At 43.5% G+C, this 21,401-nt stretch overlaps 1 protein-coding gene across 1 annotated transcript in view; it reads left to right on the top strand.

The window, feature by feature from the left end:
* The window catches only part of kif19 (kinesin family member 19), a 48,237-nt gene extending 28,791 nt beyond the window's left edge, over nucleotides 1-19,446 (top strand). The window contains exons 3-19 of the mRNA XM_050060091.1: nucleotides 1,384-1,494; nucleotides 1,615-1,702; nucleotides 4,006-4,142; nucleotides 9,253-9,378; nucleotides 9,482-9,676; nucleotides 12,584-12,730; nucleotides 12,831-12,953; nucleotides 13,323-13,479; nucleotides 13,588-13,762; nucleotides 13,971-14,169; nucleotides 14,312-14,582; nucleotides 14,866-14,990; nucleotides 15,805-15,968; nucleotides 16,075-16,180; nucleotides 16,736-16,859; nucleotides 17,454-17,842; nucleotides 18,281-19,446. Of these exons, the coding sequence (XP_049916048.1) occupies nucleotides 1,384-1,494; nucleotides 1,615-1,702; nucleotides 4,006-4,142; nucleotides 9,253-9,378; nucleotides 9,482-9,676; nucleotides 12,584-12,730; nucleotides 12,831-12,953; nucleotides 13,323-13,479; nucleotides 13,588-13,762; nucleotides 13,971-14,169; nucleotides 14,312-14,582; nucleotides 14,866-14,990; nucleotides 15,805-15,968; nucleotides 16,075-16,180; nucleotides 16,736-16,859; nucleotides 17,454-17,842; nucleotides 18,281-18,565 (2,922 nt within the window). The 3' untranslated portion in view covers nucleotides 18,566-19,446. The remainder of the gene's footprint in view (nucleotides 1-1,383; nucleotides 1,495-1,614; nucleotides 1,703-4,005; nucleotides 4,143-9,252; nucleotides 9,379-9,481; nucleotides 9,677-12,583; nucleotides 12,731-12,830; nucleotides 12,954-13,322; nucleotides 13,480-13,587; nucleotides 13,763-13,970; nucleotides 14,170-14,311; nucleotides 14,583-14,865; nucleotides 14,991-15,804; nucleotides 15,969-16,074; nucleotides 16,181-16,735; nucleotides 16,860-17,453; nucleotides 17,843-18,280) is intronic.
* The last annotated feature ends 1,955 nt before the right edge of the window (nucleotides 19,447-21,401 follow it).

Here is a 21,401-nt window from a genome sequence, read left to right as displayed (position 1 = left end):
TTGTCTTCTCGTCCAGATGCTGGTGCATGGATGGTGGTCCTTGACACGTTGGGTCATTATGTCCGATAAGCAGGATTCAGAGTAAGGCAGATGGCTTGAGTGGATGGCCATTTGCATAATGCATACATGCAATGAAGGGTCCCTGATCTGAACAGATGCTGTTTGTGTCACAATGACAGTCATACATTGCAGCAGACAGCTTTCACTGACATTTCCATTTTTTCAAATGCCATTTCATATAGTCATGGGTAATTGAACATTGGAAGGAGAAAAACGGACTAAAAATGAGAACCAGAAAAATAAACCTACCAAAAGGTTTGAGTTCAAACTTGCAACCAGCTGTACACAATTTACAGCTTCTTAAAATATTAATGAGAATAGTGACAGTAAGATACTCGCTATAGTTGCATCTCTAGTAGTGATGAAAAGCTGAAAACAGGCATCAAATGAAATATGCATAATAAATACGCCACAATTATTTCAATAATCAGGGCCGATAATCAGTCAGTGACTAGGCTAGCAAGCAGCAGCAGCAGCAACCCGCCATCCGACACTGACACACCATGTAGACGAAGACCGACAAACATGTCAACGGCAGAAGGGTTGTAAATGAGACGTGCTCCGGCTGTTGTCAGAGCGAACATACTGCCTGAGGACAGTTGAACTAACTTGGCCAGAGGACTCTGCTGCAAACCGACTGGCTGTTGAAACAGGTGACATACCTTACATTCTTAAACCAGCTGCTGGTGATTTGATAAGCTGAGTGACACCATCCGCCGGCAACGTTCTGAAACTGTTTTGTCTCATCGTGAGTCTTCGGTCTTTTTGGCAAAAGGCTGTGTGATGTCTTCACATTTTCCTGATCTACACCACATGCAAAGGGTTTCAGCAGAAACAGACATCTGCAGCAGACAGAGAGCCATCTGGATTTTGTGTGAGCGAGCCCTGACAGCTGATGGCCCAGCTGTGCAGTGTACCTGTGGTACTGTTTCCCTGTTGCAGCTGTAATTATAACACATTATAATCCCAACAAACCGCCAGTGACAGTAGCTCTTGGTGAAACTATGATTTTCTGATCTGTGAGTTGTCCAGTCCCAGCCAATTTGAGGTGGTGCAGTTATTTTACATTTCAGTAACATAACAGCCATCCTTTTGATCATTTGCTTTCACCAGTTTTTTTAAGCTGAACCTCAGCTCACTGAGCCGAGCACACATTTGCTCATTAGCTCAACTTTCCACTGACTGACAAGAGACGTATCATTAAGCTAACTGGCTGCTCAGAGGTCAGTATGGGCTTAAAGACTTGACATCCACTCATAATGTATGCCTCCTTTTTTCATTCTGTCATCTCTTTCCTGTCTTTGCCTTTCTCTCCATCACTAGATGGTGGTTCTGATGGACCCCATGGAGGACCCGGACGACATCCTGCGTGCCAACCGCTCCAGGGAGAAAACGTACATGTTTGACGTGGCGTTCGACTTCTCAGCCAGTCAGGTCAGTCAAAAGTTAAAGTTAACATAAAACAAAAAACTCAATAAACAAACGTGGCACAGCATTTGTGTCCCTACAATCAACACTTGAACCTTTTCAGTTTATTTTCTTCTTCCTGTGCAGGAGGAAGTGTACCGAGCAACAACCAAAGGGCTGATTGAGGGCCTCATATCAGGCTACAATGCCACCGTGTTTGCCTACGGACCCACAGGTTTGTGTGTGTGTGTGTGTTTATGTGTCACACAGAACCCGCACACTCTGTCTGGATGGAGGTGTATCATCCACCAATTACATGTGTTAACTCTCTGGTGCACAATCTCTGGTCAGCCTCTTTCTGAGTCAGTGAGCCGAGCACACGCTCAAGAAAAGGTACTTATTTGCTTCTGTTTTGGTTTTTAATTTTAGCGCAGATCTCATCAGAAAAACGAGTCATACTTTACCTCCCACGTTTCCAGTGGGAAGGGACAGATTGTGAAAGAGAAGTTGAGCACTGTTGTTCCATCAGGTTATTCACCGGCCTTCTGTCTGTCCATCTGTCTCGGAGGTTCACAGCTCTTTGTCTCCTCGTGTGGGGAAGTAAACACGGGTTTTAGTGTGTGTGTGTGTGTGTGTGTGTGTGTGTGTGTGTTTATGTGTTTGTTTACCAGCGTCCAAAAGTGTGGTCAGGTCAGCCAAGGACAAATTAAGACAGCACATCCTGAACATTTAGGACACAGTAAACCCGTTTAGCTTTAGCATTTAGCTTTCAGAAAGTGGTTTGGTTTAGAATCTACTGTATTATTTACTTCAAGTTTTTAAATACTGTATCTTTATTTTAAAAATTACATGTTTTTAGTCATTTCTTCCATTGTTGATATAACAAATACCAATTATAGCAGCCTTAAAAATCATTAAATATGACAAAAAGCAATGTCTTAGTTCCAGTGTGATTCGTGATTTATGAAACAAATCAAAAAGTCTAAAAACCTGATGAAATAATGAAATAAGTTCTTCTTTCTTTTGAAAAGAAACAGTTTAACAACATTGGGTTAAAATTAAATTGAACAAAAGTCCCACCTGAACAACACTTCGAGAAAGAGAGTGCTGCAGGGATGACGTTTATTTGTAGGCCAACATGAAGCTAACATTGCCCTGGTTCCCTAGACAGAAAGCCAATGAGATTATTTTTTTTTATTGGACTTTGCCAGAAGTAAAAAGCTAACATTAGGCTAGTGGTGCAGTGGTTAGCATTATCGCCTCACAGCAAGAGGGTACCTGTTTCGTATCTAGTTCGTGGGGGGAACCTTTTTGTGTGGAGTTTGCATGTTCTCCCCGTGTCAGCGTGGGTTTTCTCAGGGTACTCCAGCTTCCTGCCACAGTCCAAAGACATGCAGGTTAATTGGTGACTCTAAATTGTCACAGTCCAAAGACATGCAGGTTAATTGGTGACTCTAAATTGTCCTGTGATAGTCTGGTGATCTGTCCAGGGTGTAACCCACCTTTCGGCCAATGTCAGCTGGGATAGGCTCCAGCCCCCCGTGACCCCCAACAGGATAAGCGGTTACGGAAAATGAATGAATGGGCTATAAACAAACTAGATCACGGTCGCAAGGATGTAAAGCTGTGTTCAGCGTGATGTTCTGTAGTCTGGGGCTTTTCTGACGTATTTCACATCGTAGAACAAACATAAAAGTCTCGGGGCGTCGGTAGTTTAGTGGATAGTGCCGGCACCCCATGTATAGAGGTGATGCCTCGCTGCAGCGGTCGCGAGTGCAACTCCGGCTTGCAACCCTTTGCTGCATGTCATCCCCCCACTCTCTCTGTCTCCCCATTTCACACTGTCCTGTATATTAAAGGCAAAAAGCCCCCCCCCAAAAAAAATCTTTAAAAAAAAGTCTCTTAAGCTTGTATCAACCACATGCTGGCATCTAACCAAAAACCCACTGACTTCGGAATGAGGGAACCGGAAATGCTAAAATGCTAACTCATTTCAGGGACTCCTGCAGCCCTCTGTGACAACTTCTTTTGCTTTAACTAAATGTTGATTGCACAACGTAAGGCTATAGAATAATGACACCATCAGCGTTTAGATTGGTTCCCTATTAGTCTCGCTTTCACTTTGTGGTTCTGTCTGCCACTGGGTACGATCTCTGGGGAAAATTAAGGCTCAATTTACGGTACCAAAGGAGAGCGTCAACCATTGCGCTACCAAACCAGGAAGAGGGTAGCACTTTTGTTTTCTCAGGTAGCTATCTATGACTATCCCCATTTACCAAAGAGCATCAATAAAAGTTCTTTGCAGTGACTATCCCAATCGTGGAAATGGTGGATGGTGGAACAACCAAAGTGCAGCGTGGAAACTGTGGTAGCTGCTGGGCTCTGACCGAAACAGCAGCGCCAACAATAATTCCACACTTGGAAAAGCGAGGGGGGAAACTTGCCACATTTCTGGACAAATAGTCCAATAATCCCGTTCATAATCGCTCTCAGATTCTACATAAACACAACTTTAAAAGTTTTTCCTTTCCATGTCAGGTTGTGGGAAGACATACACCATGCTGGGGACGGACAAGGAGCCAGGCATCTACGTTCGAACGCTCAACGACCTGTTCCGTGCCATTGAGGAGACCAGCGACGACATGCTGTACAGCGTCTCCATGTCCTATCTTGAGGTCAGAATTGCATTCTCCGCATCTTCGCTCCATGAATATATTCTCATCACGAGCTCACAGAATCATCTAGTTAAAGAAACGGCGATGACACATCTCCTAATTATCCTGAAGTGGGCCTCAAAACGTTAGAGCTATTCACTTGATTGCTCACTCGAAGTTTAAAGACTTTTTCACAGTCAGATTGTTTTTGTCTCTCTCCGTTTCTGTCAGCGTCACAACCAGAACTTCTTCTCTCACCGTCATCTGTTCACACTGATAAGATCTGAGGTTGTTAGCTAATGCCAATTGCAGGCAGATACTGCTGGTGTCCTTTTACTTCTGCCTGGCATTTGTTTCACATCTGAAATGAGCTGAGCGTGCAGAGAAGCTGAGACACAGATGAACATGTTAAGTCCAAACTGGTATATGTGTGTTTATATGCCTCGTCATTTCTTTTATAACTTGTCTTGATGCCTTTTTTTATGTCTTATGTGAATGATTTAAATTGCCTCTTGTATTGTTGTTGAAAGGTGCTGCACATACACGCACCTCGGCTCTCCTCGCCTCGTTAAAATAGTTCAGGATTTTTGTTTTTGTGTTTCCCGTTTTCTCCTCCTACCGGCAAAGATCACAAGCTAAAAACATCAATGCCCCAAACATTTCCTCAATTTATATTCCGAGCAGATATAACGGTAGCTTGTTCTGTTTTCTTTGTCTCTCTGTTTTATTCTGTGGAATACAAATACACACTGTTGACTGATAGTTTTCTCTCTTTGTGCTGTTGATTAGCTGGCTGTCGGCTGTAGTGTTTACACACCCACCCACACTACGCTCAGACTTTAATAGCACGATTTCATTCAGGTCAGCTTGATGTGTCAGGGCCTTTAGATGGAGTTGGCTTTTGAGCACAGTGGCATGAATAGACACTTGTTGAAGATATTATAAGCGGACAGCAGTGATGATTGTACCAGACCTAAAATCTGATTAAAGATGGGGCTTTCTCAGTTAGTCAGACCAAAATGAGGCAAGAATTAGCAAGCTAACCTTAGCCACCCCACGGTCCCTCCGCCTCACTCCCCGCCGCTGTGAACTGCTTCCCTTGAGGAGAGCTTGCACCAGCTCGAGAGATTGCCCTTCTGTCAGAGGCTTTAGTGGCTCAAATTTGGCCAGCGCAAACACCCTGGCACTAGGTGTCACCACAGCAGCAGCGCCAGGTCTAACCTGTGTGCTGACGCGGCGGGGAATCAAGTTTGTCTGGTTCCACTGAGCTGGGGTTTGCGCTGGTTGGGTTTGGGTTGTTGCCACTGCTGACTGGGAGTCCATCTCTGGAGCTGCTGCCCGCTGTGCTCCCCGCAAGTGGTCTGTAGCAGCAAGGAGTGATCTAACGTTAGCTACATAAACGTGAACTTGAGGCTGCAGCTGTGAGCCTTTAGCTAAGGTTAGCAGAAGACACAACTATTAGCAACATTTTCTCTTTATTTCTAAAACACATTTTATTTTGTTAATTGTCAGACTCTCTTTTAGACTTTCTTTTTGATAAGTTAGTCTTCCTTTTTCGTTGCCAATACTGAAATAGCAACTTTCTCTGCAGGACTCTCTGCCATTGAATCAGGCTCTCACCGAGGGGACGCAAATCTGCATTTGTAGAACAGCCAAAAGAACGCCTTCTCTCTGAAATGACCTGTGATCTGAAGTCTCCTGTCATAGCCTAGATTTGTTAAAACCAAGATTAGGTGCACAAGTCTAATGTTCTCTTAGTACACTTGAATTATAATATGCTCAAAGTTTATTATGGGAATTTTGCCCAGTGGTGTCAAAATTAAACTACCCACAAAACACCATAGTAAGTACCTGATTACATACTGTAGGCGCAGAGGTGCTTTTGTTGCACAGAAGCCCGCAGTACTTTCAGGTGTGGAGTGATCCGTGGTCCCGTTGGCTAAGTGATTAACTCTGCCTTTGTCACTGGATGATGAACCTCAGATACGACGGCAGGCTGATGATGGTTGTTTCTCTGTGTGCCTGCTGGCTGTGGCTCCAAACCTCATTACTGAGGAGCAGGTACAGCTCAGACTGTGTGTTTAGTGACAAAGCATTTAATGGTACTGGATACAATGAAGTTGGTTCATCTGACTCTGACAGCAGTAACTGAGCCGAGCTGGTGTGACTGAAGTGTTTCCATTTAGAGGGGTAACTTCTGGCTTTTCTTGACTTTGGTCAGCTCAGAGTTGTCTGTTTCAAGTTATCTATTTGGACTTCTTACCTTAGCAGCTACTTGATTATTGTGATACAGGAAATGTTACACTGTGCGAACCCTGGAAATTGCCTCCCTCAGTCAGGATCTTTGTAATTATTTCAAGTACATGATTTGTCCGTCATAGTTTTGCTCTCAAAAGTTGTTCTGAAAAGATGGCAACATGAAAAAAAGATAAATAAGTCAGAATTGTTCAGAAATGTTCGGGGTATCTCTCATGAGAATGAGAGAGAAAAGTGTCGGGAGAGAAAGAAAACAAAGGGATAAAGACAGACAGAAAGAGACAGACGATGAATATAACCTTGCACAAAGAAGAAAAATATAAAAAGAGCCTGAGCTTTTAACTGAAAATGAAAATGGCACATTATAAGCACTTGTTGAGGACAAATTTTGCCTATTGGGAGGAGGGTTTACATAAAGCACTGAAATCACTTTTTTTTTTTTGGTGCCAGACGCTATCATTATGTTCAATGATTGACAATGTGTTTTGAGGCTCAGCTCTTTACTAGCGCTGTCGGTGGGTGGAAATCAAAATGTTCTGATTAAAATGCCAATCATGGGGGCTGGATGTTCTCTGACCTGTACTGATCTCCTCAGGATGAGTCCTGACACAAGGCTGTGTGTGACGTGTGTGTTTGCTGTTTCCAGGGAGCAATCTGTTGCCACTGCTGCCTCGCCACAAAGAGGTTAAACGCCATTTTACAGCCCGACTGAGGGATGTGCACACATCTGCTCCTTTTCTTGTTCAGATCACACCCTCATTCACATGTGCAATCTCTAAAACACATGCACAGGAACACATACGGTGAATGCAAATAAATATACTCTGTAGGGGTAAAAAAAAAAGGCACATTCAATTATTTTTAACCACTCACGTGCACGCAGTGCTCCCTCCCCCTTTTCTTTTATGTTCATCCTGGTTTCGTTTCCCAACTCTTCTCACAGTTAGGAACCTCAATGGAAGGAAAAACCTCTTTAGCTACTGTGCGATGGCATCATGGAAGGCAATGTTAGTCTGTCTGTTGGCCAATCCATGACTTAACTCCAGACTGAAACAGGTCGCCATTTAATTTAGAACGGATATCCATGATGACGAACGATGATGATTGTGTGAACTTTACTCTAGCGCCACCATGAGGTTGACCTTTGTGGTTACAACTGAAATGTCCTCACAATTATTGGGAAGATTGCCAAAAGAATTGCAGATATTCATGCTCCGCTTAGGATGCATGCTAAATCAAAACTACATATTTTTCCTCCTCTGTAGTGCTGTTTATCAGTCTAAATTGTTTTGGTGTGAATTACCGAGTGTTGGAGATATCAGCCATAGCGATGTCTGCCTTCTCTCCAATATAATGGAACTAGATGGCACACGGCTTGTGGTGCTCAAAGCAAAAAAATATATTTGAAAAACTCAACAGCAATGTCTCTTTCCAGAAATCATGACCTGGTTACTCAAGATAATCCACAGACCTTGTTGTGACCAGTTTCATGTAGGAACTATTTTCTTCCACCAAATTACACCCATCAACCGTATCACTGCACAGAAGGAAGCGTGCATCTACTCAAGGATGAGAAGTTTGTGCTTGCGACAGTGCGAGATGTGAACATTAATGCCGTCTTTTTCCACTTAGCTGTAACATTAGCTAGCTCAGTGGTGCTATGTGAGCTAGCAGTAGATGCACGCTTCCTTCTGGCGATATGGTTGGCAAATGTACTTCAGTAGAAAGAAAGATCCTACATGAAACTGCTCGCAACAAGGTCTGTGGATTATCTTGAGTAACTGGGTCATGATTTCTGGAAAGAAACAGCACTGTCAAATTTTTAAAATGGATTTTTTTGGCACTTTGAGAACCACAAGCCGAGTGCCATCTAGTTCCATTATACTGGAGAAAAGGCAGACATCTCTACAACTGATATCTCCAACAGTTGGCAACTCACAACAAAACAGTCTAGATGGATAAACAGCACTACAGATAGGAGGACAAATAAGTATTTTTGATTTTGATGAACTGTTCCTTTAACTTTTCATCTAGCGCCATTATCAAATTTCAATTTGTCCAGCATTTTGGTTTATAAACCACCTTCAAAATTAACCACATTCCCTCCAGCCTAACATACTAAACTAAGACGAACATTGTACCTTCCAAAATTAACATGTTATTATTGTCTTTTTGAGCATGTTAAAACGCTGACATTTGCATTTCACTCAAAGCCCCACTGTGTCTAGAGCTGCTGGCGTGGCTGCAGACATTTAGTCTTATTTAAACTTCACCAGCAATGAAAGAGTACAGATGGAAAATATAATAGAACAAATATCCAACTGTCAGTGTCAGTAAAAGCTCCCCCCTCTCAGAGTTTGTGGTCGGGGTCTGCTCGACAAATAAAAACTGTCCTCACTGCTCCAACCTCCCAGTGGTTTGTCGTCCAGTGGTCACTTTCCAGGATGTCACTTCCTGTGCTGAGCCTTTATGTGGGTTTAGGGGCTTTCATTGCACCATCACTGTCAGTTCAAAGAAGTCGTCTGAGTTTGCTTTTTGTGAAAGAGGAGCACAGGCACCGGCTGATGACAGCCTGCCACCCAACAAGCTGCGGTTTCTAAATGACAGGTTGCTGAAAATATAGCACTTGATGTTTTTGTACCAGGTTTGAGTCTGTGTAAGAGCTGAAAGCCTGAATGGAGCCTTTTCAGAGGAAATAAACAACCTCCAGTTGATTCAAGTTTACAGCTCAAAGGATGTTGAGCAGATAGATTAACTTGAACATTCATCCAACTTGTACTGTATGTAACTACGCTTAACTGAGACATCTCATTACTGCGTAAATCTCTATTGCAGTCGCATTCAGCTGATGATTTTATATCTGTGTCTTTTTTAGATCTACAATGAGATGATCCGTGACCTGCTGAACCCCTCGTCAGGCTTCCTGGACCTGAGAGAAGACTCTAAAGGAGTGATACAGGTCGCTGGCATCACAGAGGTGTCTACCATAAACGCACAAGAGGTTAGACAAGCCTAACTGAGCAAGATGTGACTTCTCATCTACTGTACTCAAAACATTCAGAATCATCAAGCACATATGACGAACTCTGCCTTTGTGTGTTCAGATCATGGAGCTGCTGATGAAGGGCAACAAGCAGCGCACCCAGGAGCCGACAGCCGCCAACCAGACGTCATCTCGCTCCCACGCTGTGCTGCAGGTGGCCGTGAAGCAGCAGAGCCGGTGTCGAGACGTCCTGCAGGAGGTCCGCTTTGCACGCCTCTTCATGATCGACCTCGCCGGCTCGGAAAGAGCAGCACAGGTGCGTGTGTATGTGCTCAGTCAGAATGTGTCTGAATGGTTGAAGTGTTTAATTAGTAGTTGTACAGGCGGGCGGCTAATTTGTCGACCTAAGTGGGTGCGTTGACTTTTCTTCCAAAGTTCACAGACTTGGCTAATGTGCCTCTTACATACACAGCTTCTTTTGAGCCTGTATGGACACATTCCTCATGTATAGACTCAAAACTACAAGTGTCTGCTCTGTGAGAGTGTCTGGACTGCTCACTGGGGATGCTTGGCAGCTGATCTTTACAACGGTCCAGAGGACTGAGGTTCCCATAAACCTCAGGACACTTTAATAAAAGCCTCTTTATATCTGCCATCATGGCACGCCGTGCAGTTTATTAAAGTAACACACCAACCTTTTGGCCAATGGGATCACGTTGTAGTACAACACAAAGCTGTGCAGTTACAACTGTGATTGGCACTGGAGAAAAAGAACAAAGGATTTCCATTTCATGCCAAATTATATCTCTACTCCACCCATTTGATTACTATAGTTAATTGTCACTTGACAGATTAGGATTGTAGATACAACGAGAAAGCGTTTTAGCAGCTGGAGGCGGCTTTTGTAATTGTTTTTATTGAGAATGAAGCTTTTTGCTCGCTGTTTTTGCGTTGCTACACACTGTTGTTTCTGTGCTCTCTGCAAAGTGAGTGCAAATGCGCAACATGTCATCTCTGCTTATTTCCCATTGTCCAATCGGATTATTTTATTTTTACATGTGACAAGCAAACTGGAGAATAAAAAAATAAAAAATAAAATAAAGTATGTAGAGAATTATAACAAAGTCATTTACAAAGAAACAAATACAAAAAAAAGGAATAAAAAAAAAAATTTGAATATTGACGCCGAAGCATTTCCACGATTGCCAAATAGTTAATTTTACTGCACAGGTAGTTTCACGCTGTTACCTGCTCTGTTGAGAATATAGTCTCTGGTGTCGCGATCAATACTTGTGTGGAGAGGAGGCTGAGCTGTATTGTCAGACAGGAAGAGAACACCATCTGTGAGCCGATTCATTCTCTCCGTTTCATCATTGCTGTGACCTTCTCTTTTGAAGCAGTCAAGTGAGGATGTTCAGAAATTTTTGTTCAGTTTGTTGTCTGCAGTTTTTCAAGTCGAGTCTGCTTTTGTTGGCTCGGATGAATGGCTTGTCATCTATGATCTATGCCACGTCCCTGCCCACCATGAGAACAACATGCAAACAGTGAGTGAGAGCACTTACTTACCATGGAGACTGTTTGAGAGGCTCACAGCCATACTATTGATGAACAGCACATATATGGCCTCCATCAGGAAGTGAGCAGAACACAAACACCTCTGTCAGTTGAAGCTACAGGGAACATTTCCTTTTGAGTGTATGCAGTTAGTAGAAGTTGAGGAGGTGATGCCATCTACTGGGCAAGAATGGAAACATGACAGCTTCTCCGAAACAAACAGCCAAAGGTCCATATGTTCGTAGGTTGGGCTGCCCTGATGGCCAAAGGGTTTAATGCCCATGAACATTTGGTGTCAGTTCTTAAGTATGAATATTCATCACTAAGTAGGCAATCAATCAATGTTAAAAAAAATCCTTAGGTGTTATTCATTAATATATGTTTTTCTTACACAATACTATCTGAGCTATAGAGACAGAATACCCTGCATTGACTTTATACTGCTTGAAAGTGCCTTCTTGTCACTTCTGTCTGTTAGCAAACAACAGAAAAATGCCTAAAAGCTGCTGTGTGGTGGGACTAACAGGATGAAGAGCCCAGAATACGTTTTTATAAGCTGAACTTGAGACTTTGAAGGCCCAGACACACCAAACAGACATCAAAGAACTAGTGGTGATGAAGGCCGACTGTTGCTGTGTTACTGTGTCGCCTTACGTTGCCTGTGTCTTGGCCAAAAAGTTGCTCATGAACACACCGCGAAGACTACAGCCAGCGGCCAACATACAGAAACAATTATAGTTTCTGCTAATGAGTTCAATGGCTGAAAATGATAATCTTACCTAATATATCACGTTTGTAGTGATCTTGTGACCTCTCGACTTTAGCAGTTTGTTTACTTTCCTCACTTTGGTTAATCCTCATAGTGATTTTACTCATCAAAAAGCTCTAACGCCAATTCAGCATGCTGAATCGGCTGGGAAAAAAACCCAATGATGGCCAAAGAGCACTAATGGTGCGGAACACACACAGAAAAATAGGGTGACAGACTTTCACCGATGACCATGTGCGTGGAGTGTCATGGCCCTAGGAAGACAAAAGTGAATACAGGCAATAAGCCGTGAGGCATCAGAAGGAGGAATGGGAAAACTGCAGAATCCTGAGACCAATGCAGGAGTCACAGTTGCTAATTTTGCCAGACGAACTGTAGAGGTTTAAGCTAACTAAACTATGCAAGCCCTGGTTTTGATCTTTGTTAAACTGAATGATGATCTCACCTGGTGTTTCAGTCAAATAGTTGTAAATATCAAAGTATTTCCCCTCTGGCCGTTCAGTAGGATCATTTCTCCAGAACAAACAAGATAAGATGAGGGGACATTGAGATAAACCAACAATATTGACCTTGTCAGTATACCTTTATACCTTAAAATAATCCTTTGACATGCTGAAATATGATGTCGTTCGCTGGTTACAGGCATTTTGTAGTGTTTCAGCCCTTGGTTGCATGTTGTGGTGCCTTTTGTTTCCCCTCCTGTGGGTGTGGTTTTCAGAGTATGACATGTTGTGCTCTGTCTCTATCTTGACTCAGTCCCTGGTTCAAGTCTAGCTGGTGACATTTGCTGCATGTTATTTCCGAGCTCTCTCACAGTTGTTACCTGTTCACTCTGTAATGAAATCAAAAATACTTTGAAAAGTTCAGAGGTTTTCTCACTCCCATCTCTCTGTTTCTTAGACTCAGAATCGGGGTCAGCGGTTGAAAGAGGGTGCCCACATCAACCGCTCCCTCCTGGCTCTGGGCAACTGCATCAACGCCCTGAGTGACAAAAATGGCACCAAGTACGTCAACTATCGAGACAGCAAGTTGACTCGACTACTGAAGGTACAGCAATTCACACATTTATAGGGAACCAACTGCAGGATATCATAACTGTATTTTGTGATTCACACGTCATTACTTTTTCTTCTGATGTCTCCGACAGGACTCGTTGGGTGGGAACAGTCGAACGGTCATGATAGCTCACATCAGCCCCGCCTCTGTGGCTTTTGAGGAGTCCCGTAACACGCTGACGTACGCTGACCGTGCCAAAAACATTCGAACACGGGTGAGAACACATAATTCATCTTTTAGCTTCTTTATCTGTCTTTACTACAGCTGAAATAAGATAAATGGATTTTGTGATACAATGAAATATATCTTTACATTTCTTTAAATTATACTTGACTGTTAAATATGTTAACATAATGCACCTATGCTTTGTAAGGATGAGTAAACTGTTTGGTTTGCTTTGTTGATGGCACTATATAATTGCAGCTATTGAACATCTAAGTGTTTCATTTTGTGCTGTAGATCCTTCTAAGAACCAAATTAAACATCTTGCGGTTACAAAATCCACTTTTCAGTGTGAAATTTGAGGCCTACGTAAATATCTAAATATTCCCTTCTTTGTCTTCCTCATCACTGTGTCCCTCAGGTAAAGAAGAACCTGATAAATGTGTCATACCACATTGCTCAGTACACCAACATCATCTCCGACCTGCGCTGCGAGATCCAGCGGCTCAAAAAGAAGATTGCAGATCAGGCGAGCCGCCAGCTCAACTCAGACCGGGCTGACATCCGCCATGTCCAGGGTAAAGTCTTGTCCACTCTACGTCTGACTGCCAAAAGAAGAATAAGTGTCAAATTAAGCTGTTTTCTGACTATTTCTTTATTCTCCTCTCATCTTTCCCAACGTGCAGCCGAGGTCCAGGCCCACTCCAGCCACCAGAGTCGGGCGGAGATGGACCAGTTGAGGGAGCAGCTCCTGGATGCTTTCCGCCAACAGATGGAGATCAGGAGGAGCCTGATGGAGCTGGAAAACAGCAACATGGAGATCCAGATCGACACCTCCAAACACCTGCTTACCATTGCAGAGTCAGTTTATTTCCTCCCTATCTGATGGCACACATACAGTAATCTGTAATTATCCCCTGTGTGACATTCAGGAATTCAATTACCACATCCAGTATGAATTATACCAGCTCTGGCCAACAGAAGACTGATAGTTAGGACTTGCTGTAAATTATAAACCAGATGACATTATTGCTGGCAGGTAAACATCTGTATATTTTTGTTCTCCTAGCTGGGAGCAGGAGCGGAGTAGGCGCCGGAGGAAGTGGCGCGCCGAGAGGAGGAAGGAAAGTGTCAATAAAGACGACAGTGAGAAGGACTCCGACTCCCCGGAGTCTCCTCCAGACAGCACAGAGACCCAGCAGGTGGCAATGGCCCGAGAAAACCTGGTTACACTCATGGCCGAACAGAAAAAGATCCACAAACAGAAGGTAGGATTTGTTCCTGTAGACTATAGACGCTAATCACGTGCCTTTGACGCTTAGCTGTGATTTAACATGCCTTTACATGCCATTTATAATGAATAAAAAACAAGACCGTGCCCACTCTTCTATTTTCCCGCTCATCCTCAAGGCGTTGCTCGAGCGCAGATTTCTGGAGCTTCGGGATCGGGCACAGCGCCTGGAGGAGCTGCTGCCTCGGCGGGTGAGCTCAGAGGAGCAGCGCGAGGTCCTGTGCCTCCTCTGCAAGGTTCACGAGCTGGAGATCGAGAACGCAGAGATGCAGTCACACGCGCTGCTCAAGGACAACGTCATCCGGCATAAAAACTTTGTGGTGCAGCGCTTCGAGCAGCACAGACACCTGTGTGACGAGATCATACAGCAGCAGAGACAGTTCATTGATGGTGAGTCCATAGATGTTAACTCCAGAATCAGTTGAAAAGCCTCCATTTAATATTTGTTGTTTGGTTGAATGCTGCGTAGATCCTTTACACAAGTTGTTTTGTTGGCTTTTCATTGTAGTAAATTTAATATTTTTGAGTTTTAAACTGTTGGTTGGACAAAAGAAGAAATTTGACAACGTTGCGATCATATAGACCAAAGGTGCAGATTTGAATAGTCTAGTTTTTGTTTTAGGCACCATGGATGTCTGGTTTACTTAATTACATGTGTCCCTGTGTGTTCCAGACCACAGTCTGCTGGTCCCTCCACACCTCCAGGAGCTGTATGAGATGTACATGAGGGAGCTGGATGAAAGGAAACTGGACAGAGCCATGGCGCTGGATAAGGTCACCACCAGACACACCATCAAGGTATCTCCCGCATGACAATTCAAATTTCAAATCCAGATTTAGGCCTGTCATGATAACTACTTGTGTTTGACAAGATATTGTCCCAGAAACTTTTAATTTTGAAGAATATTCAGACATTGGCATATGTAAAAAGTATTTAACAAACATACATGTGTTCATATATTCAAGAAAGTATATATAAAAATACCTTTACACAAATAGCCCAAATATATTTCTTATGCTTGTTACAGAATTTGGCAAACAAAAACAAAATCAAATGATGCCTCTTGTGACTAATAGACAAGATTAGCGAAGCTCCGTCGGCGCAGTCGGCTCCTGGGATGGTACGACCTGGGGGCTGGGGGTTTGCTGGTGGATTTACAGAGTGTAGGATGAAGTTGTTGGAGACTAAAACTAGAAACAACAGACTTTTAGCAAGCTAACCACGATCAGGACTGTGCCTCTTCCTCTCCAAAAGTGCAGCTGCAGGCTACCGGTGAGCTACGCTGTGTCGCCTTTGAAGTGCTGTTTCATTTTTCTTTTGACTTGCGGAAGTAGGTGGGGGTGGAGACAAAAATTACTGCGCCCAGGTCTTAGAATAGTTGGGAAAACCTGCTGTTTATTTTGGCTTATGTCGGCTAAAATGTTGGTGACATTCTTATGTAAACATGTGTAAACAACGGGCAATGTCAAGGTCGGCAAAATGATCAAGGTGATGTCCATAACTCGCACGAGAAGTCGATGTAGTGACAGGCCTAACTAGATTACGCAGAAAGGCTAATAAAGGTGGCCTAGGTGAATATTGATACTAACAATTTATAATAATCATTTCCAGGAGGGCTCTCTACCCAAGATCACCCTGCCCGGTCAGGGTCGAGACAACATGCAGGACATGGACTCGGACCAGGAGAGTGTACGCAACATGTGCGCCGATAACAGACGAGGCCAAGCCAAAATCCGACGACACACTTTGCCCCCCATTCTGCCAGAGCCTGAGCTGTAAGAGGAAATCCTGTTCATATGTTTCCTTTTTCTAATTTATACAACAGCATGTATCATTAAACCGTTGTATTGCAATAACTCAGGTCTTTTGTTTCTGTGTCAGCGACAACAACAGGGTTTTTAAGAGCAGCCCTCACGCCAGGCAGCTGAAACACTCGGCTGTGGTGACCCCGCCTCCTATACACATAAATGGGAAGGGCAACAGAGAGGTGAGGACACTAATAAGGAGCAGTATTTCCCCTGATTCATTCCTTTTCAATAGCTAGAGAGAGAGGTGAATTAATACAGTCTAGACAGGTGCTGCTTCTCACTTCAAGCCAAATGGGTTTCTGTTTGAAATAGACTCACGCAGATATTTCACTCCTGTAGAACATTTTTATTCTCAACCCACGCGCCTCCACAAAAGAAACTCCACCATAAGCTGTCATAAGTATTCACTTTCAATTCTCGGATTCTGGGTTTTTGCTCAGCTTTCCACGTTGAAATGTGCAAAGCAGAGTTCCATCTCTGCTCCCGGCTTGAAATAATATTACCTCCATCTAATTTTCTGGCAGAGCAAATGTCTCAGGAGTGTGACTCATAGACGAGATGAAGTGAGAAGAGTTACGAGTGCCGGAATCCAAATGCCATATTCAAAGCAAAAATTTCATTTTCGAGAGGCGCAGAATTGATTTCAGATGGCACTCGGTCTGACCTCAGCTGAAAGCAAAGGACTGCAGTGAATGTGTCATCTTAATGTGGCACTCTGCATCTGGTGTTTGCAGCTGCAGCCGCTGGTTCCTGAGAGCTCTCTGAGCTACAGCCATCTCAGCCACAGTGTCAGCAGCCACCTGGACTCATCACCGGAGAGCAGCGAGGCTGGGGCTGATATCCCCCTTTCACGAAGTGGTAAGATGTTCAAACAAGTACACATGCAGTACAGTGACAACTGGGGTTTAAGAGAGGCTGGACTGGTGTGAGAGCATTCAACTTAAAGGTCCAGTGTGTAGGATTTAGGGGATATATTGGCAGACATGGAATATAATACAGTAAGTATGTTTTCTTTGGTATATAATCACCTGAAAGTAAGAATTGTGTTTTCATTACCTTAGAATAAGCTGTTTATAGCTACATAGGGAGCAACACTGGCCCTAGATCGGGTCATTTGTGTTTTCGCGCTAGCCACCATAGTTAGATGATCATCTGTGACGAACAGCCTAACCTAACCTTAACCTAAAAACCTCCCGAACAATGAACACTGAAGGAATTCTAACTGGAAGAAGTTTAAGCTGGATGCAGTGTGCAATCCTCACCACTAGATGCCACTCCCCCTAAATCATACACAGTAAACTATTGAACAATTGATTAGGAAAACTGGTGTTGATTTATTAGCTGTGCCCATAAAAGCATTCCGAGTCGTTCTCTGTCTGAAGCAGCCCTTTAATGGTAAAGTAGGTAAAGAAAGTGAAGTAAAATAACAACCATGTCCCCGTGTGTCCTCAGAGCGGCAGCAGATCCTTAAAGGCGTCCAGAACATTGTAGTAAAAGCAGCCCGTCGGCGCTCCAAAGCCCTGGAGGTGGACGCCCTGCGGTTACACCCTCCCCCGTCTCCCCTGGACCCCAAGAAGCAGAAGAGCAGCCTCTCTCTGAGCGAAGCTCCCCCTACAGGTTTGCCAATGCGGCGCGGCAGGCAGCCCAGCCCCGAGCTCAGACACGCCACCTCAGACGATAACCTGTCAAGCAGCACGGGCGAGGGGCCCGGCCTGCAGGTGACCTGGACACGCCCACGGAACCGGCAGGTCGCCACCAAGAACCAAACGCCCCGGGAGACGGACTTTGAGGCTCGCCGAAAGAAGAGGCGCTCACGCTCTTTCGAGGTCACTGGTCAAGCAGTGAGTATTTTCTGAATTCATTATGCACAGGATTATTATTGTAACATTTCTGAGTACGCCTTCAGGACACACTGGTGTATTTATATGAAATATTAATGCAGCTCACATGAAGCAGCAAATTGTTTTTGGCCAGTAAGGGGAAAAAGTCTCCAAAGCAGATGGTACGCAGCCTTAATTTACCCCATCAGTGCATCACAGTCCTCTTTCAGTCTATTTTTAGTATTATTATGGACAAACAACCTACAGATAGAGAAGCCAATCACACATCACTACACTGTACAGTCTGATGTCAGAGTCCACTGATACACACTAACTACTGAAATCATTTTTGTTTCTTTTGTTTCGTGTGAGCTGTACATGACTGAGCGGCACCATGTTAGACTCAGAGTCAGTTTAAGAAAACTGTGTGATATAATTTCTTCCTCCTCTCGCTCACAGCTGCCTCAAACCAAGACAGCCACAGCCCAGAGGTTCCGTCCTCTCGACAGCACATCAGACCCTCATCTCCACAACAACAGTCAGCCCCAGGCTCCCACGCTCCGCCCCCAGTACAGAGGGGTCCCTCCTCTCGCCAAAATCAGGGCGCCCCACAGCATCCAGCAAACAGAGTCCTCCACACCCCACATGAATAACCTGAAGCGAGGGCCTCAGCTGCGGCAGCCCCAGCCCCTCCTCTACATCACCACCACGGGCACCGGGGGCCAGCGCACACGCAGACACTGAGCCACCGCCCGGATTTATCCTCAACACCAGCACTAACACCCAAACCAGCCTGTTCAAATGAACAGTTAACCCCTCAGTGACTGACGTCAGGCAAGACTGTGAGGCAGTTTGACGGAGACTCCACGCCTCCACACAGGTCTCCTCTGTGCTTAGTTGTGGACACTGAGCGACGGTGCTGACAGGCTGCAGAAGATTGTTAGACGTACTGTTCTGTTCCGTCAAGTGTTTCCACTTTAGCTTGCTGTCGTGCTGAGTTGTGCGTTATCGTCACGTCAGGATGGTGTCAAGCTCACTATGAATGCAACACTGTACTTCTGTTCGTGCATTAAGAGTATAAACGGTCTGGTAACGTTCAGTTCTTGTTTTGAAGGCCAGAAACTGCAGCATTAAGATAACGGCGGGAGTGTACGCGGCTCACAGTGATGATGTAAATGAGAAATGAGGGAAACGACAGCTTTATTAGACACAGGATAAAACAGCTGAGAGGATGTTACAATAATGTGATGTAAACACTGTGTAACGAGAAATGGTCTTTCTTGTAGTGAGGTTGTTCAGACTTAATGACACACTAATATTTGAGTTAAAAAAAAAACATTCCTCTTCTTGATTGTTGTGCACTTCTGGATTCAATGTCGTCCTCTCACGCGCCCCGGGTCTCTGCCTTCTCTCACCCACACGTGACTGTTGAACGTCATGTCTGTTTGTGTAGACGTGTAGAACCACAAGTTGCTTTTCCAGATTAGTCGGCTGTATTTTTAATTCATTATTTAACTGTTGCCTTTTTTCTTTTATGTTGTCGTCGACATTGTTTTCATAATTACTACTTTCTATGCTTTATTTTGTACATTTTTTTATTTGTACCCAAATAAATGCAAATGAGATACATGAAAAGTTGTTTTTTTTTCTGGTGCAACAGACGAGAGAAAAGGCAGGTGATGAATTGTGTGTTTGCAGGAGTGAAAGAAGAAGAGTATCAGTTCCAGTGATCACTTTTGTCATAAAACTGCCTCGCATCTGCAACCATGACATTTCTGAAGACATTTCCACAGCAGAAATTGTTGATTAGGATAAAATGAGAGAAACAAACAACTGGATCAAGATTCAAATCAACACAAATGAGGGAAATTGTTTGTAGAAGAGTCAGGATTCACGCTAAAGACTGAAATATTCTTTAATGTCGTGGGAATTAAATTTCAGCACGACACTAACAGGATGTTTCCTACTGGCTGGATGTGTAGTATTCTTAAATGTCCACTAGATGGTGCACATTGGCCACATTTAGGCAGAAGATAATCAATGTGGATCAAGCAACCAGGCGACAGCACACCATCTCATGAACCATCTCCCTGAAGAAGGTAGAAGAAGAAGATATACTTTAGAAAGGCGCTCTGCAAGTGCAGTCCATTTACCGTCTACACCAGAGTGGGAGAAAATGAATTTCCCCTCAGGCATGAATAATCTTCTGACAACTCAAAGCGCTTTTTCACTACGAGTCACGAGCTGTGTCTCAGTTCAGGGGCTGCAGCCTTCAAAGGCTGCATCTGAAGACCGACTGCGTCACATGGGTGTGACCAAGGCCATCCCATTTTGAAGGCTTTTTCAAATGCAGCCTTCTTTCCCAGAATGTGGAGGATGCAACGGATGAATCCTTCATTTCGACCAATGAAAACTAAATTGCTACTTGTCAGCCTTACTTTTAAATGTTAAAAGGGCTTGACATACAACTCCTGTCAAAATAACAATAGTAGCAAATATATATTTGATGAATAAAAGATATGAGGGGTTAGCAATCATCCAGATGACCCACTATAACTGACTTCTTTTGGCAGAGTCTTGACACACCAAAGGGCCTCTATAACATGTGTTATCACTGTTATCACGACATAAATGTTCGTGTTTATTTCCTAATATTGAATAACATTTGACAACCAACCAAACATTCACTAACAAAATGATTCAAGAATTCCTTTTACACTTTTTAAACTTACAAAGCACCAATAACACATCCATTTAAACAGGAAATAATGTAAGATAATGTAAGATAATGTGAAATAATGTGACATGTTACACACTTATAATTCCCTCACATGAATGACGACAAATAGGTTCCCCATGAAGGCTTTTTAAATTAAATTAAATCACATGTTTTAAGGTAGAGTGTGCCTCTTTATGAGGAAATGGGTGCACACAACATGCAGATTAAAAATCAAAATAATATTAAAAAAGCATTCATAACTTACTGTGTAGGGCCATAATCCCCCGGCACACCATTTGAGAACAACTGCTTTTAAGGAACAGCCTTCCTCTCTTAATCAAATACTCCCCCTCTATTTAAACTTTTAAGAAAAATCTTAAGACGTCCATGTTTTCAATGGCCTTTGGTTGCTTTTAGTGGTTGTAATACTCTAGTATTTTATAATACTTCTAAATATGCAATTATTTTTACCGGTGTTATTCTGTTTTATATTTTTGTACATGTTAAATTGCTATATTTGTGTGTCGTTCTTCTTATTTGTACAGAACTTTAGTCAACTGTGGTGGTTTTAAATGTGCTGTATGAATAAAATTAATTTATTTAAAGACGTTCCGTTTCTTGCACTTATAAACTGCGATTTTTAACACGTTTCTGGCGAGCAACAGTCACGGAAATTAAATAAAAATACAAGTAAGCAAATGAATAAGAACAAGATTTATCACCCATTGTATGTGGATGAGGCTGAATCGGAAGTACCGCCTCTTCTAAGCCACTGACAGCGTTCTCAACCAATGACGACTCAGCGGATGCGTGATTGACACGCCCGTCGACCAATCAGCGGCGGGATTACGGCTCTCGAGC

Source organism: Epinephelus moara, chromosome 13, assembly GCF_006386435.1.
Source record: "Epinephelus moara isolate mb chromosome 13, YSFRI_EMoa_1.0, whole genome shotgun sequence".
NCBI classification, from domain to species: Eukaryota; Metazoa; Chordata; class Actinopteri; order Perciformes; family Serranidae; genus Epinephelus; species Epinephelus moara.
This window is presented reverse-complemented; position numbering and strand designations above follow the sequence as displayed.